Source organism: Phaseolus vulgaris, chromosome 2 (assembly GCF_000499845.2).
Source record: "Phaseolus vulgaris cultivar G19833 chromosome 2, P. vulgaris v2.0, whole genome shotgun sequence".
Lineage (NCBI taxonomy): Eukaryota > Viridiplantae > Streptophyta > Magnoliopsida > Fabales > Fabaceae > Phaseolus > Phaseolus vulgaris.
This window is the reverse complement of record NC_023758.2, coordinates 38,771,133-38,788,572: the sequence shown is the minus strand read 5'-3', so window position 1 is coordinate 38,788,572 and position 17,440 is coordinate 38,771,133. Positions and strand designations below refer to the sequence as shown.

Genomic DNA, 17,440 nt, shown 5'->3' with positions numbered 1-17,440 from the left:
TACGGACCTTGAGTTTGGAAACAAGTTTCAAATGACTATGGAGACTTGGTGAGGTACTTTTAGATTGAATTGTGCATTATTAGGCTTCAATATAAAAGTTAGGTACTTTGAGAAATATTGGTTACTATATCAAATTGTGTCTTATAAAAGTTAATTAGTACCATTGAAACTGGCTAGAATGGTAAGATTGACTCTTGTTTAGAAGTGAAACTGATCTTGAGAAAATTTTGCATAATATACGAAACAAATGGAATTTCTCTAGCAGATTTCATCATGACAGTCAACTTCACTCTCAATCTTAATTTGCTCATAGGATTCTTACATGTTTAGGGAATTTACTAAATTCTCTCAACAAATTAGAATTCATCCATTGAATTTTATCTCAAAGGCAATAAGGAGGAATTCTAAATTAAATTCACACAATGATTTAGAATTTCACCCATTAGATTTTAACTCAAAGGCAATAAGGAGGAATTACAAATTAATTTCGCACAAATTTTTTTATTATGTTCAAGGAAAACACACTTTTACATATACGTGTTTAATTTACTTGTGTGATTCTAAATTTATTAATCATTATCCATGTGTAAATTATGAATATTGATATTCCATATTCAAATTATGTTTGAAATGATAGAAGGTTAATTTATTTGAATGGTTTGAAATGACGTATATGAGATTATATTATGATATAATTATTTATTCAAAATATTAAGGATAAAACTTATTATTGAAAGAGATATCTTACTTTATCTAAATTATATATGTAAATTAAAATATCAATGTGGTGAAAATTTTAGGAAGAATTTTAATATATACTGATATTGATGTCTTATGAAAATAATATTTGTATGCCTAAAGTATTTAAATGTGTCAAATATTAATATTTGATGGAAACGTGATTAATATGAATCTTCCATACGAAATTTCTATATTATTTTATATCTTTATATATGTGTTCCATATAAAGATCTTTAACATGATACGTATGTTTATAGCGTATATTAACTAAATTGTTGAATAGTTATTATTTTTGCAGAATTGTTTTTTTCCTTCAAAGATTACATTTGGTACAGATAGAGAATAGGTTCACGAGATAATAATAGTCATATATAATATTTGTTAACAACAATATTGTTTTCCAACTATTTTTAGGTAATTATGATTTAATTTTGTATGTAAATAATTGAAAAGTTTATAACTAATACTTAATTAATAAATAATATTGAATTTAAAATTTAACATAACTGACATTTAATTTAAAAATTATCGTAAATGAAATTTTATTAATTAATAATATCTAATTAAAAAACTATAATAAGTGACGTATCATTTTTAAAGTGAAATTGAGGGAGTAATAGTTTTCATTTATATACGGGAGCAATCTTTGCATGTGAAACTACCTCTTTACAAACGACGCTCTTATTATATAAATGAACAAGTTAGAAAAAGAAAAATAAGAATTTCATTCATCACTCTGAATTCGGTAGAGCTTCAACAATTTGCGTGACATGGAGAGAAAAATATTGGGATTTATGTTCTTTTTCTTCCTTGTCTTAGCTTCCAGTAAGAACATAGTTATACATATATAATATGATATAATACTGGAACTATTGAGTATTAGATGATAAATGTGATGTTACATAATATTTTAATTTTTTAGTTATAACTATTTTATTAAATATAATTGTTTTTGAACGGGTGTTGGGTCTAGAGAACGATTGTCTTCTTTCTTTACTTGGTTCAGACTGGGATAGTACCTGCAGAAGACAATCTGACGATCAAGTTAGTTAGAGTATCGGCACTCGGTTGTCAGAGTATTGTAGATAATGACATACTTGATTTTTTGAAATCTACACTATTTATATTACCTTAATAGATCTTTGTTGGTGGGCTAAATTAGAATGTTGATTTGTGTTTAAGGTTACGATAAACAACTCTTAATTATAGATTAACCATGCTGATTTGATCAATTTATGGCTCGTAGTCATAGATCGGTCGATCACATGTTGTCTCTTAACCTTTTATAGTGGTCAGATGGTTTAGAATTCTAACAACTAACTTAGTCGTTCGGTCGTCCTAGTGCAGTAACTAATATTATCCGTTGTGATTATTTTATGATGAGATGAAATTTAATATATATATTAATACTGTGTTAACAGATGTGGGTGTGAAGAGAGCTGAAGCAGATTGTATGAAAGCAAGCGCAAATTTCAAAGGTGCGTGTTTTCAGAGCGATAACTGCAATTATGAATGTACGAGAGAAGGTAGGCCCGGTGGCGAATGCAGAGGTTTCATCCCTCGTCGTTGCATGTGCATATGTGATTAAATTCCATTCCATCAATACATATTTTAAATAAATTAATATATATGTTTATCATCATCTTCTTCTTCTTCCATTTATGGTGTAACCCTTTTTTACAATGGAATACAATTTTACTATCACTTTCTCCCCTTACACTTATCTTAACTTTTAATTTTATTACTTGTGGTCAAATATTTGTATACTTTTCTATTTTAACTTTTTTCTCTTCACCATATAATTAATGCATGTAGAAATTATATAAAGTTAGAAAAACATACAAATATGTAATTCATAAAAAAAATAACTAATATCATCTTTAATTTTGTAAATAAATAATGAATAGAAAAATTCTATTCAAAATTGTTAGTACTTAAAGTAACGATTGTTTTCAACAAATTATAGTTTTAATGAAATAAACCCAAAAGAATTTCAAGAAAATATTTTATTGTTTCAGTAAATGAACCCCAAATGCGTTAATACTTTGTTTTCGAATCTTTAATTTTCAAGAAAATATTAATAACGGTTATAATAAGTAATATATGTTGCTATATGTGTTTATAAAAAAAGTAAGAAAAATAAAAAAATTCTTTTTATTTTAATGTAATTTTAAGTGGATTACTTTTTTTTCTCTCTATTTAACGTTCAAACACTTTTTAATTAATAATTAAAATCGAATTAAGATTGTAATTGAAAAAAAAATATTATGTTATCTTAAAATTTGAAAAACTACGGAGAAAAACAACAATTGTTTTTATTAGAAACGACAATTACGAATTTTAAATATATACATATATATATTATATTATATTCTAAAAATAAGTTATATGAATAACTTTAAAACATAAATTATTAATTTTTTTTAACAAACTCATAACCTCACCTTCTACCAATTGTTGGATCAACACTTATGTCAGAAAACTATATATTATCAAATAATATCTTCTTCTTAATAAATACGGGCTGCATAGAATAAAACTTATGGGTAGAAGAATGAATTGGACAATTTTTTTTTTCTTCCATTTATGCATGGGTCTGGCCATACAAGTTTTTATTTTTATTTTTTTTCGTTTTATATTGGTTTGGACTACGTAAAACTTTGATTTCACTTTTTTTTTAAAAAGAATTTATCGTCTTGACCGATGATATTATGTCTGTTTTTTTCGTTTGCTAAGCCGAGACATGGAGGCATTTCTGGTATATTTGCTCGGTCGACAATATTGCGTCCCTTTATACGTTAGACAGACCAACAATACGATATTCGCGCTCATCTCACGTTGGTCAAGCCGACATAACTAGCATCGTTAGTGCTAGTCGACGCAAAATGGACTTTGTTTTCACACTATTTTTGTTTGTTTGATGGCCGATGCAAATTCGACGTTTTTTTGTTGATTTTCGTTGATTGTGTCCATTTTTAGTCCACGAAATACACTATTTTTCTTATAGTAATAATTAATAGAGTTTTTCATCCGTAACTACTAGTAGTGGAATTTTAGATCAAACACATTTTTTCAGCAAACATGATCAACTGGTTGAATATGTTAAGGGGTTTTACAACAGGATAATTATTGCCTTGAAGTTAATGGACTTTTCATACTTTGAACAATAATTTTTTTTATTTCCATTATCACTTAGCATTCCAATGGTTGGAACTTGTTGTCACCCACTCAACTTTACACTATGAAAATCTTATCAATTTTACTCAAACTTGAAAGTAATGAAAGTTGGTCACTTGTATAATGAGGTGAACAAGACAAAAATCAAAATCAAACTTGGAAATTGGTTTGCTATGGCTAATCTCAAATATCAAAGACTAAATCTATAATTTTCTGGCATCTCAATAAGTTATAGTACAATTGTGATATGATATTGAGTTTCATGGTGAGATGAGGGATGTAAGGTCGAAATGTTATACATGTAAGTAGTTTTAATATTAACCAACTTTGCATTATGTGTATGTGTTTTTTTTTAGTCCCCAATAAAACAATTTAGTTATAGCAAGAAGATATTTTTCATGTTATAAGCCTTACAAATAACAACAAGATCAAATGAATTTATCATATCATAAAACAAAAAAAATAATGAAATATCTCTTTCATACGACATTCTTATTACATTAATCATGACTCCAGATAACATAGGTTGATTATATTGATTTAATGTGAAAACATAAAAAATATTAAAATTAAATGTCATTAATGTAAACTATGTCTAATGAGTCAACCAATATCAACAAAATATTTTAATGATAAAACCCTCCAAGCATCAATGATGATGTTGGGGATATCATATGACAATCCAAAGTTCACTTTCATGTATATGTTTTTACAAATTTGGGTTGACATCTAAAAGTTACCGAAATTATTAAATAGTTTCAACTTCAATATACAATAGAGGTTTTGAGAGAGGACATCAAATAATTGATGATCTTGAACAAAGATATGATTAATTACGGAAATCTTGAGAATAAATGTCATTCTTTTAATTTTATGTCAATTATTATAATTTAACTTTTGTTTATGTGTCATCTCCTTCTAGATTTATATATTTAATTTTATTCATGTATTGAAATGTGACACTTGCCTCCATTTAAGTTTATTATTTCAAGTTTTAATTAGTTTAAATTTGGTATTAACATTTTATAATATTTTTTTATAATTTTATTTGAATTTCAATTTTAAAATTAATATTTTTTACATTATTACATATATTGATGGTATGAAATAATTTACAATTATTTTACAAGTCGCTACCCTCATCTTAACGAGACCAATAAAATCAGTATAATCAGTTTACAAATACATCAAGTAAAAAAATATTTTATCATATCTATCAAATCACTCTTAAATTTTATAATTATAATTATTTTATCATAAAAAGTGAAAAATTATTCGTATATATTATATAATTAAAGAAAATATCCAATAACTTGGATAAAATTTAATAAACTTGTTATATCACATCCACTAGCTTTATGGGTACCCTGAAAAAAAAAAATAGCATATAGCACATAGATATAGTAGAGTTAACAAGGCAAACTCCACCTCCCAATGTTAAGTTTATTTGCTTCCATGCCAATATCTTTTTTCTCATCCTATCACTAGACTTGGTCCAAGAATATGCATTACAGAAATCTCTGATGGTCTCTTTTCCATCACATCAAAATGCCAAGAGACAAAACTTCGGATAAATTCTTTTAAGTTCTTATCTTGTGCTGTGAATTTGTTTTGATTCAATTGAGGACAAATAGGTATTACATCCAAAAACCTGGCGAGTGAAGGAATGGATCTTCTACCCCTCAACTCCAAAAGCTTTGGCTTGCCTCAAAACTAGTGCAGTATTTCAAAAGAGCCATTAAAAAAAAATCATCACAATTTCTAATTATTATTAGAAACTCAATATGCAAAGTCATCCAAAATTCCAAATGCAGTATTCAAAGTGATGACTGCACAAAAAGGAAAATAAAACTCACTATGAGGGTTCTTCAACTTCCTAATAATCAAAACATTTTGACAAATCAGAAGGCACTAAATAAGATTTATTTGCACAATTTTATTTTCATCATTCAGACTCGTCGTCTAAATGACCATAAAGTTCTTTCCAGTAGTAAGAAGCTTCTTCTGGTGTCCGAAAAGTCCAGATGTGAGACTTTGACTTTGATTTCTCTTGAGTTTCCAGAATTTCCTGCACCCAGGAGTAATATAATGTGTTACCCAAAAGAAAAATCAGATAAACTGTCATGCCAAAACAATTAAACCTCGCAACTGTGCGGCGGCACATGGTAGCACGATGAATAAAAAAAAAATTACAACTAAAATTTTTGCTCATTTTACGGTGCTGTGTTGTTCACCATTCATTCAAGTGCAAAACGCCATCAGTTAGAAAAGCAAAAGTAGCAATGAAGAGAAATCATTTTCTTTGATGGTATGTGAGATAGAGTTGGTAGCGAAGGTTCTTAACTCTGTACTCACAAAAGAGAAATAGCATACAACCAAATTTGAAATGTACATAAGTACACAAACCATAAGAACTCGGACTCCTCTTAAGTCTTAATCTCACTACAACAAAGAACATCAGCTGTTCTACTGAGGTAGAATCAAGCACCCGAAGTACTTTCAGGCTTATTCAAGACTATACTTAGCCCAGATATTTGCACATCACTGTTCTAAAACATTTTTCCAGCATAAAAATAAGGTGGTTGTGCCAAAACAGTTGGAGAAGTTCAGTTACAAAGCAATACAACATTAAAAATGAAAAAACCGAGAACCCCATGTTGGCAAATGAGATTGTAAGCATTGATCACCTCATTCTAACTCAAACAAAAATAGCGTTCAGTCTTTTCTATCTACATTTTTATACTATCATTAAGCACTAAAGTGGCATTAACAAAGTTAGGGAGTATTGTGCTTAGTTGCTTGTATTGAGACCCTAGACGGTCTAACCATATAAGCCCACTAGACGGTCTAGTACCAGTAGACCATCTATAAGTTTTGATAATAACAAACACTCTAAAGTGTTTTATCTACTTGAATGTGAATATATTATCTGAACAATCTAACATGTGTTTTATGACAGTTGAAGGACACATTTGACCATTCAGTGAGTATAACATGTCTCACAATAGAGGGTTTAATAATAGACCATATGAATTCTTAGCTTGTATTTAAGTTATAAACAAGCGGTAAGATGTCTTTTAGATAAACTTTAAGTGTTTAAATCTTTATTCTCAACATCTATAATATCCATGTTTGAACACATCTTATGATAAATGGCCTTATAATTGTGATTAACGGCTATATATGCAAAAATCATTTGAATTATTCATATAAACAAAACAGTGGCAGATGCACTTTGAAGATTTAAATCAGAACTATCCTCATCAAGCATCTAAGCCAATAAAGGGGAAGATTCTCATTGAAGATCAGCAAAGATCAAGTGTGTTAAATCAAAGCTGCAATGATCATCTTCCAAGCCTATATAAAGAGTTCAAGTTGAAGATGAAAAAACACATCTGAAATATACAATTCTTTCTATCATACAGTGATCTTATAGTATTTTTTGTGGCTGAGCAATAGAGCTTTTGTAATCTTTCACATATTGAAGTATACCCAGTGAACTTGAATTGTACTCTCTCTAAGAGTGTTCTTTTCTTTAGAGAGTTCTTAATCTCAGGAGATGAGATTAAGAAAGTATAACCAGGAATGGTTTGTGTACTAGTTTGTAACTAAGAATGATTTGTGTACTCTGTTTGTAATCGATTAATTGTTAGTTAAACTTCTTAAGTAGTCTGCTTAAGGAGGAGAGAACTGGAAGTAGTCCATAAGTTTGGGTACACCAGTGTAAAAGTCCGTTGTTTGGATACACTAGTATAAAAGTCAGTTGTGGTGTTTGTTTTGCTTGTTTACTTAACGGTCTAGTCTAGTTATATGCTAGAAGCATTCAACCCCCTTCTAGACACAGTTTCCAAGAACTTACTATCTCATGAACACATCATGTGGTGGTTTAGTCAAAACATTCTTGGACAGGAATACTATAGAATAATATGTTATATGAAATGTGTTTGTTTCAAATCAAAATTGAAATGTATTATATCTTAACTCCCTGAATTTAAGGTAGGTATAACGTTACATGCTAATTTTAAAAGGAGTTTTTTTCTTTCCTTTCTTTTTCACTTCCATAAAATTAAACTTGGAGGCTAAATTCTCAAAAAAATCCACCCTCTTCGAAAGCCCATAACATAGCCAAAAAGACCATCAAAAGCAAATTCACAAGTGGATAGAGCATGGCAAAAAAAAATTAACCCAACATCTAAAAAGTGTATCAGAATATAAACACAATTGGTGAAAATAAATTAACGAGGAAGAAGAAGGGAGCAACCTGGACTTGAGATGAGGGTTTTGTCTTGAGCATTAAGCAATCAACCATGGTTTTCCATTGGCGGGAACAATTGTCAAGAACACCAAGCCTGTAATACTGCTGCATTTGATGAACCGGCGCTGCAAACAATAAAGACACAAACTTTACGGCAACTTGGATGACCCAATTGAAAAAGACATGAGGATTTATTTAGGTTTTGGGAAAATGGGTATTACAGTAGCAGAACCAGAGCGCGTCGAAGCTAGCAGTGCACGATACTTTGCGATTAGGGGTAGAGCTTGAAGCTTCCTTCTTCTCCGAGGACGTCATTGCCCCATAAACAAAGGAAGATCTTCTCTTGCAGCTGCGTTTCCCAATTATTTAAAACCATTGGATCTATAAATATATTCTAAAATCACTATGAAAAACATAGGCACCGATGTAACAGCAGCATCCGCAATTTTATTAAGTTAAAATTTAATTATTGTAATCTTTTTATTATTTTATATATTAATGTTAGATTTAATATTTTTTAATACATATTTATTTATTTTTATGTTGTTTTAATATTATCTAAGATATTTAAAATTGACATCGAACCAATTTAAAAGTAATCCTCGGAAACAAAACGAATAGAGAAAAGTTGAAGTTTATAAAAAAAAATAAAAAAGTGAGGAGTGAAGGAAAAATATTTTTAACAATAGAAAGTAAAACAAAACAACGATTTTACATATTTTAAAAGATATATATCATAACGTAAAATGTGTACAAAATAAAGAAACTTTCTTTATGTAGATAAGTAATTTATATTATGATACAATATTATTTTTAATTATTAAAACATTAAGTCTAAAAAATTGTTTATTTATAAATAAAGATAAAAGAAAAATATTTTAAGATGATCCAATAAAAAAGTATTTTAAAAGAATAGAAGTAAAGATTCCAAATTAAATAATTTATTTATAAAATTGGGATAGAACATGTTACTTAACGAGAATAAAAATAACATTTTAAAAATATTCTAGTTCAAAAATAAATCTTATAAGCATTCTCATTTAGTAATAGCTCCTACATATATAAAAAACATAAAATAATTTTTAATTGAAAAAATAAAAAGACAAAAAAAGTCATATTATTTAAGCTAAGGATTATAATGCTTAAAAAAAGCTGAGGACTATAGTTCTTATAATAAGAGTGCTTATATGTGAAAATTATTATCCTCTTATTTGAATAAAAGTATTTTTAAAAGCCATTACTGAATAATTGTTCTCCATGATGAATTATATACATCTTATCCTAATTTTATATATGAAATACTTAATTTTTTTATTATATCTTTCAAATATATTACTAATATTATTTTTATTTTATTTATCAATACAAAAATCTCGAAAATGACAAGTTTTTATCTTTATTATCCATCTACTTAATTTTTTTATTGCCTTTTCTTTCAAATTTTCTTCTATATTTCCAAATTATATATTAGCGTTTTTAAAACAATTTATCACCAATTAAAATGATTCTGTATCACTAAAATATTATGTATTATATTATAAATTTATTTGTAATATTAAGAAATATTTATTATTATAATATATATTCAAAATGTGTATTTATTTTGAATAATTTTATAATAAATCTGTATATTTGAAAATACTTAAAATACCAATTGCTTTCTCCTACACTCCTAAATTTTCCTTGTTCAGAGTAACAGAAAAAACATCTTCTTTTTAAATAAAAGTTTTGGTATTAGGGAACAGTAATAACATCTTCGTTACTCATTTTATCTTCGAATCTCAATATGAAAAACCCAAAATACCATAAATAAGTTAAATATATATTTCTCTGTCTATATTAAAAGGTATTTCGGTTTTTTATTTTTGGCACAAAATAATATAATAATCGTTAAATATGTGCAATCTATTAGTAAGAAACAAAATTTACTTAATTTGAATGTAAATAAGATAAGTCAAAAATTGAAAACAATAGAAATTAAAATATGTTTTTTAATATTATTATTATTGTATTATGAATTGTTCTTCTTAAGAAATTTCACAATTATAAAAATAATTAATAGTGATAAGCTTTTCAAGTTAATGATGAGAAAGAAAGAGTTGTTCAACTAATGTTGCATCACGATGTAATACCAAAATGTCTTTGTTTTGCATTATGAATGCATTATCCAATTTTTATATAATATTTCAAATTTAAAAACTTCTTAAAATAACTCAAACAAATAGACTAAGTACTTCAACAATTGCTTCAAAAGCTTTAATTTTAATATTACGATACATTGTTGAACGTTTTGAGTTTTTAAATAGTATTATTACAGTTATGTTTTTTTAATAAACATATAAAATCGTAACTTATATTATAATTCTTGTGTCATCTACAGTAATGTTTTTGGGTAATTAAACACATGCTCAAGTTAATTTATATAATTGCTATAATTTCAACAATAGAAATATTGTGGTTTTTATATTACCTAACATGCAAGTAAGTTAACACGGAGCATCATTCTCCCAATTCATTGCAATAGTTATACAAATTTTCTGTTCATATTTGAAAATGAACCAACAGTATCACACAAAAAGAGAAATGCGAAGTTTCAAATTAGTGAATATGCATAAACATTGTTAAAACTGAAGCTTCATTTGGGCTGCTAGGATGCTCAACGATCTTATATTAGCCACAATAAAGCAATCAAGAAATTGCTTTCTATATGCATTCTGTACATCTTGGCTCACAAAATACTAAGATAAATATTACATATTATAAAATTGAGTCGAAAAATTATATTTCGATTTCATGTCACCTAAAGGAAAAGATAAAAACTGTCTCCATGACTTGTATTGAAATCATAATTGTTTCAGTTTACCATTGGCTGCAGAAACCTTAGCAAGCTCCATTTGACAGGAAACTTTCTTAGGTCCACTCAACCCGAAGCAGGAGTCATTGGCCCCTAATGTAATCGCAAAATATAGATATATGGTACAGAGGACAGTTAGTAGAGCAAGAGCATATAAGAGGAATCGGTGCCTCTTCACCATAGCTGACCAACTACCCACTTCATACTTTGTAAACTGCCTCTTGAAAGATGGTGACCTCAGACCAGGAGTAGCCAAAATGGACTCAAGAACCATGGCTTCTACAGTAACTTACTTAGGACTCACTGCCTGAATCTCCACAACATGTCAAAATTAGCAGGAGTGAGAGAAAATTCAATGCACAATAAGAACAACAATAGTACTCTTATCCCATTAGATGAAGTTAGTGAGCTATATGTATTATAAAACATCATTGGATTCAATCAAAAACTGTATTATTTGGAATATTATTAGTCATGACTTCCCTTTTGATGAAGTTTAATGGCACACACGATTCCAATTGGATTAGAAATATATATGACTTCATAAAGTTCATACTCTTTTCTTTTGGGGTGAGGGATAGCAGATACTTGGCAATAATATAATATGTAAGAGACGCATCAAGTGAAAGCATAAAAGGAACTACTACCAGATAAATTCATGGAGATGTGTGATTGAGACTAGTTCCATTAATATGCTCCCACAATTATTTTCCTTCTATTTCATCAATTATTTTTAATCCCAAACCTAGTCTAACAGCCACAATTGCAATAACATGTGGGGAAAGTAAATTAACATTCAACAGAATCAAGATGCACAACACAAGAAAAATCAAAAGCTTGAAATACAATGCCTCAACATGGTTGCATTCCTCAGCAATCAGCATATCAGATTTAACACGAACCTCACCCACTAATCAGAACTACCCCGCTGACAATTCCTAATTACATTAACCCCATTGATCCAATCTTCTAAAAGCCATATCCCAATCAAAAGAAGAGAATTACCTATCATGCAAAATGCACACAACTAGCTCAGAAAATTAAAATGGTGAAGAACGTAGTGAAAATTAAGCGAACCTTGTACAAAAGAGCACCTGAACCAAAACACTTGGTTTGGGTAAAATTAATTGCTCCAATAGCCGTAGGGGAAAAAAATCCCCATTTTTCAATGCATACCTAACAAGATAGGGGGGGGTTTAAAAATAAGACAGGGATCGGAAAATCTGCGGAAAAAAGCTAAAAATGATGGATGAGAAGGTTAGTGGAGTGAAGAAGAGAGAAGAAAAGAAAAAGCGTTACCCTTGATTTCGAAGGTCGTGAAAAAAGCGCTTGTTTCGTGAAGAAGAGCACTAAGGTTGTAATGTAACAACCATAGATGGAAAATTGGTGAGTGTGATGCCATTGTTAGAGGAACCATCTTCAACCAATAACGTTAAACGGCCCTTTACACTAAATAGATCAATGGAAAAATTAAGAAAATTCTACTTTTAAATCAATCCATAACTGCTAATTTTGTCTAACTATTTATACATTTTTCAATAATTTAGTAGCTCTGTACTTCCATTACTCATTGTATAGTTTAATTTAAATTGTTAATAAATATCATTGAATAAATCATGTTGAAGAAACTTGTAGTTAAAAACAAAAATTTAATACAAAAGTTTTGAAAGAATTTTGTGGCCCTTATCCAACCAAACTAGATCTAGAAAAAAATAAAAATAAAAAACATTAATTTAAACATAAATTGAAAATAAAAAATATAAATATTATTTAAAAAATTATAAATTAACTTATAGATTTGTTTTTAAATAAATTAATTTTATTTTTCATTTATAAATAGTTTTTTCTTAAAGTTTTTATTAGAACAAATAGAGGTAAGCTACCATATCAACTTTTGTAATTAAAGCATTTATGTCAGCGCATCGAGGCAATGAATTAAAGAATGTTATTAATTAATAATATTTAATTACCGTTATCAATTTTTAAAAGTTACTGATTGTCTGTTTTTGAAGGGTTATAATTGCAAATAGTAAAGTACTATGCTTCTAATAGTAATATATTGAACTAGTACAACAAGCTAAACAGAAAAATTCTCATGATACCAAAACTTCATAACTTTATTAAAAAAATACAGAACGTCCATTTTACTGGAAAAATGATAACTATCAGCATTATACATTCTTGATTCTTCAACACATTTTTTTGCTAAATAATTTATATATTAATTTTATTATATAAAGAATCACTACATTTTTTTTTTATGTATTTACTAAATGATATTGGTGTACATTGTATTCTACTGTTTCATTTTTTGTAATTAAAAAAAATGAAAAAAAAAATATTATATTCATATATTGGATTTGAACATATTTTTAAATTATTTTAAGTATAAGTTAACACAAAAAATTCAATGGACGAAACCACAATTATCCATTATATTTGGGATCCTGGGTTACAATTATTGCCGTATTAAATTATTTGTTAAACTATAATTTTAAAAAATCACTAAAATAGAAATAATTTTTAAAGATCAAAATAATTAATTACAATAAAAATTAAAATAGAAATTATTTTAGAAACTAAAAAGAAAATTGATTTCTAAATTAGTTTCTATTATTGTTAAATAGTTTATAAATTGATATCTAATTAGCAAAGGTTTTAACTACTAATTATTTAGTTTCTAAATTTGATAGTAAAAATCTTGCTAATTAGATACCAATTTAGAAACTATTTAACAATAATAAAAATTTAAAAATCAATTTTTTTTTAGTTTTTAAAATGCTCTCTAATTTAGTTACTGTTACAACTAATTATTTTGATTTCTACAAATTAATTTTTGTTACAACTAATTATTTTGATTTCTACAAATTAATTTTTATTTCATGATTTTCTTATATAGTGAATTACATAGTTGCATTGGTAGAAATAAATAATCAACAACTAATTATTTTGATTTCTACAAATTAATTTTTATTTCATGATTTTCTTATATAGTGAATTACATAGTTGCATTATTGGTAGAAATAAATAATCATGCTTAACTAATCTGGTTCAACTCAAGCAAAATGTCTAAATTCATCTTTGTCATTTTTGAAATTTATAAATAATACCAAAAATCATTTTATTTGGAATAATACATTAAATTAATTATAAAAAACTAGCGCAAGTTAAATTAATTTTGAATCACAAAAATATCACTTTAATTCTTAAAATATAAAAATAAATAATATTATAGTTAACAATTTTAATTTCAAGAATAAAGTAACATTTTAATAGTTTTAGGTTAACTTTTATAATTTTAAAAACTACTTACCTAATTGGCTACAGTAACTGCGAAAGTTAGCCCTTAAGAGCACGACAAAAACACTGTCTTGGTCTACAAATGGAGCCGAAAAGCCTTGAACCATCAACTTTGACAAGTCAGACCAATATTTAAACTATCACGATAAGTTAGAAAGCTGTAAGGTATATTATTACGAGTTTGTCAAATTTTATTAACCATGACATTAATACGGAATTATTTTTATATGTTATTTTGAATTCTATCTCTACTGACATTTATTATTTCTTAGGATTAGGTGTTTTTTCAATGAATAATAATCCAAGACAAATTTAAGAAGGGAAATAAATTTCATGGAAGACAATGTTACATTTATTTGAGTCTCCGTCTAAACTTCCCCAATCTTAATGGAAATATTAACACACCAAATAAAACACAAACTTGTATTATAATAGTATTACAGACAAATCAATCCCAGTGGATTCTAATATGCTAGACGAACTCCCATCACTTTAGAACAGAGATGAAGGGCCAAAGACAAAAGCATGATTGCTACCCGAGTTGCGTCCCCTGATGCATTCCACGTCCAGCACATGCGAATGATCAATGAAGAGGTTCACCTGAACAAAGCGAAAAAATAATGTCAATTAACATAGGTTTCTTATTCTTGTTTAGTATAAGGAAAAATAAGACTAAATAAAATGAAATTATTTTGTGGAACATTTACCTTTGGACTATATTGTTTGATGAACCACTCAGATATTCTCTGATTTGATGCTTCAAACATAGTCTTCTCAAGACCAAGGCGCCCTATGATCTTGGCAACAATATCCCCACGCATGTTATCAGCATGTTTGCTGACCCCATCAGCATCAATCACTATCATGTCTGCATCTTCCTTTAGACATCTCTCGGCCCTTCTGATCAAGAGATCCACATCTTCTACAAATTCTGAGGAAAAAAATTCAACCAAGGTTAAACCAATATATTGCGTTGATTCTACACTTTTACCTTCGGTATTGACAGAAAATTTCATAACACCATTCAAACAAGAAAATAGTAGAATTTAAAATGTCAAATAAATACACCTCATACGGTACTGAACCCCTGCCTCCCCCTCTACCTATTTGATGCTATGTACATTCACAGCCAATTTATGTGAAGCAGTTTATCCATAATAAGCATATATCTTCTACATTCATCCATTTGATTAAGCAGTTTATCCAAATTGGAACCAAAACCCCTTTCAACTTCCAAATTTAGATGTTTTCCCTTCATGTACACTTTCTTATGATAAAACAATTCTTCAGAACATAAAAACTAATGCTTTAGCTCAAAATTTGGAAAGGAATGATCAAACGGCAAGAAGATAGAAAGATATCATCCTTATGTGACTCCCCTTGCTGCATTCACCAAAATTACATCAGCAAGTAGCATTACAAATAGGTTTTGCAATAATGATGTAAAACAATGACTATCTTTAAAGTCATTCCATTAAACTCTTAAGATTATATCACGTCACTTGTTATATATAAATTTTACTGTTTTAGTATACTTTATTGGTACAATTCAGATTAGAGAGAGAGAAGCACGTGCACAATATGCAGAGTCAAATGTCCTTACCAGATGATCTAGGTTCTGGGGGAATATAAGCTCCATAGGCTCTATTACCACCTTTGGGAATATCAGACGCATTAAACTTCACTTGAAAATGAGGCCTAGCTTTCAGACCAGCACTTTTGACCAAGCGGACAAATTTCAGAAAGGTTTCTTCAGGAATCCCAAGTGAACCAGCATTAAGCTCAATTGTGTCAAACCCCAACTGCTTGCATTCCTATAATAACACAAAAATCCATGTAACCAAACCACTACTCCAGCAATCACAAAACAAAACTCATCATAAAATAATAAAAGTAATAACAAAATGATTACTGAATAAGACGGGCAGAGACCTCCACGTATTCTTTGAAATCTGAAGGAGTTTTGGGAATCACGTGCTCGTCCCAATCACCAGTACTAACATAAACGCCGTGCTGATGGGCTAGATCAATCACTTGCTTGATAATAGTCTTTGGCATCAAGCTGTAAGAACCTCCAGGTAACTTCAACCCATCAACATAATCCCCCCTAGATTCAAAAATATCCTGCAATAAACATTCCAAAAGAGTACAACTAATTACAGATAGGTCAATAAAAACAAGTGTAGTGACATAGGGAACATGGTAACGGATAGTAGTAATGAAAAGCCAAGTTTGTAAGTGGAATTGAAGAGAAAAGAGAGTGATGAAATGAAAGGGAAATGGTGTTACCTGAAGAAGGCTGCGTGAGAAAGGATTGAAATTGGGGACTGGAATCTCGGTGACGCCGAAACGACGAGGCTTGTCGAGACGATCCTCGTTAAATGCATACCTCCTCTTCCATAGGGACGCAGACATTGTTATGTAGTTACAAGAGAAATTCCAGTTCCGTGTATTCCTTTGCTTTGGATTTCCCCTTCCTTTCTCCCAAACGCGGTCTTTCTTACCTGAGAAAGAAGATAGGAGTAGTTATCATGAGAACAGAGGAGAAGAATGAAGCTGGTTCTAGAAAACGCTCGAAGAGGAATTGCTATTCATCCAACACAAGTACGACGACGCTGTTACACGTGTTTATGTATTTGCTTTTTGTAATAATAATGTAATGTAATTACTTGAAACAATAAATAAATCCGTTATTGTTCCTAAATTATTTATGCATGTTTATATTCTAGAAATCAGGAGAGAAAATTTATTTCAAATACTTATTAATTTTTTTTCAGTAAATACATGTCGATTAATTAAAAATATCTTATAAAAATAATAATTATACATTATTCAACTGCAAAATAGCTTAAAAAAGCAAATTATCTAAAGAGTGGTTTTATAGATAAAAACGAATGCAGTGAAATATGAAATATCAGAACATAAACAAATGATAAAAACAAATACGAAAACAACTGACGCAAGTATACAACTTATTACTAAACATTAATATTTTAATGTTTGTGGAAATCCATAATTTATTGAATTTTTTTTTTAAAAAAAAGTTAACTTTTTGTCTTCTTTTTTTTTTTTTTTTTTAATTTTCTATGCCGTTGCAAATCTTTTAGTGTAAT

At 28.5% G+C, this 17,440-nt stretch overlaps 2 protein-coding genes and 2 long non-coding RNA genes across 4 annotated transcripts; 1 reads left to right on the top strand and 3 right to left on the bottom strand.

Annotated features, from left to right (window-relative positions):
- The first annotated feature begins 1,476 nt into the window (after nt 1-1,476).
- Nucleotides 1,477-2,442, top strand: LOC137809755 (uncharacterized). Its single transcript, XR_011080806.1, has 2 exons — nt 1,477-1,566; nt 2,163-2,442. It is a non-coding gene; the product is annotated as an uncharacterized lncRNA (long non-coding RNA).
- Nucleotides 2,443-5,656: 3,214 nt separating this feature from the next.
- LOC137811941 (uncharacterized) lies at nt 5,657-8,593 on the bottom strand. The gene is made up of 3 exons (XM_068613804.1): nt 8,395-8,593; nt 8,180-8,298; nt 5,657-5,986 (listed from the first exon to the last, which is right to left on the bottom strand). The coding sequence occupies exons 1-3, from the start codon at nt 8,486-8,488 to the stop codon at nt 5,864-5,866; spliced, it is 336 nt and encodes a 111-aa protein (XP_068469905.1). The 5' UTR covers nt 8,489-8,593; the 3' UTR covers nt 5,657-5,863.
- A 2,233-nt stretch (nt 8,594-10,826) lies between these two features.
- LOC137811939 (uncharacterized) lies at nt 10,827-12,521 on the bottom strand. The gene is made up of 3 exons (XR_011081200.1): nt 12,327-12,521; nt 12,105-12,203; nt 10,827-11,334 (listed from the first exon to the last, which is right to left on the bottom strand). It is a non-coding gene; the product is annotated as an uncharacterized lncRNA (long non-coding RNA).
- A 2,117-nt stretch (nt 12,522-14,638) lies between these two features.
- LOC137811938 (protein HEAT-STRESS-ASSOCIATED 32) lies at nt 14,639-16,949 on the bottom strand. The gene is made up of 5 exons (XM_068613803.1): nt 16,617-16,949; nt 16,260-16,451; nt 15,931-16,141; nt 15,035-15,258; nt 14,639-14,927 (listed from the first exon to the last, which is right to left on the bottom strand). The coding sequence occupies exons 1-5, from the start codon at nt 16,740-16,742 to the stop codon at nt 14,820-14,822; spliced, it is 861 nt and encodes a 286-aa protein (XP_068469904.1). The 5' UTR covers nt 16,743-16,949; the 3' UTR covers nt 14,639-14,819.
- Nucleotides 16,950-17,440: the final 491 nt, after the last annotated feature.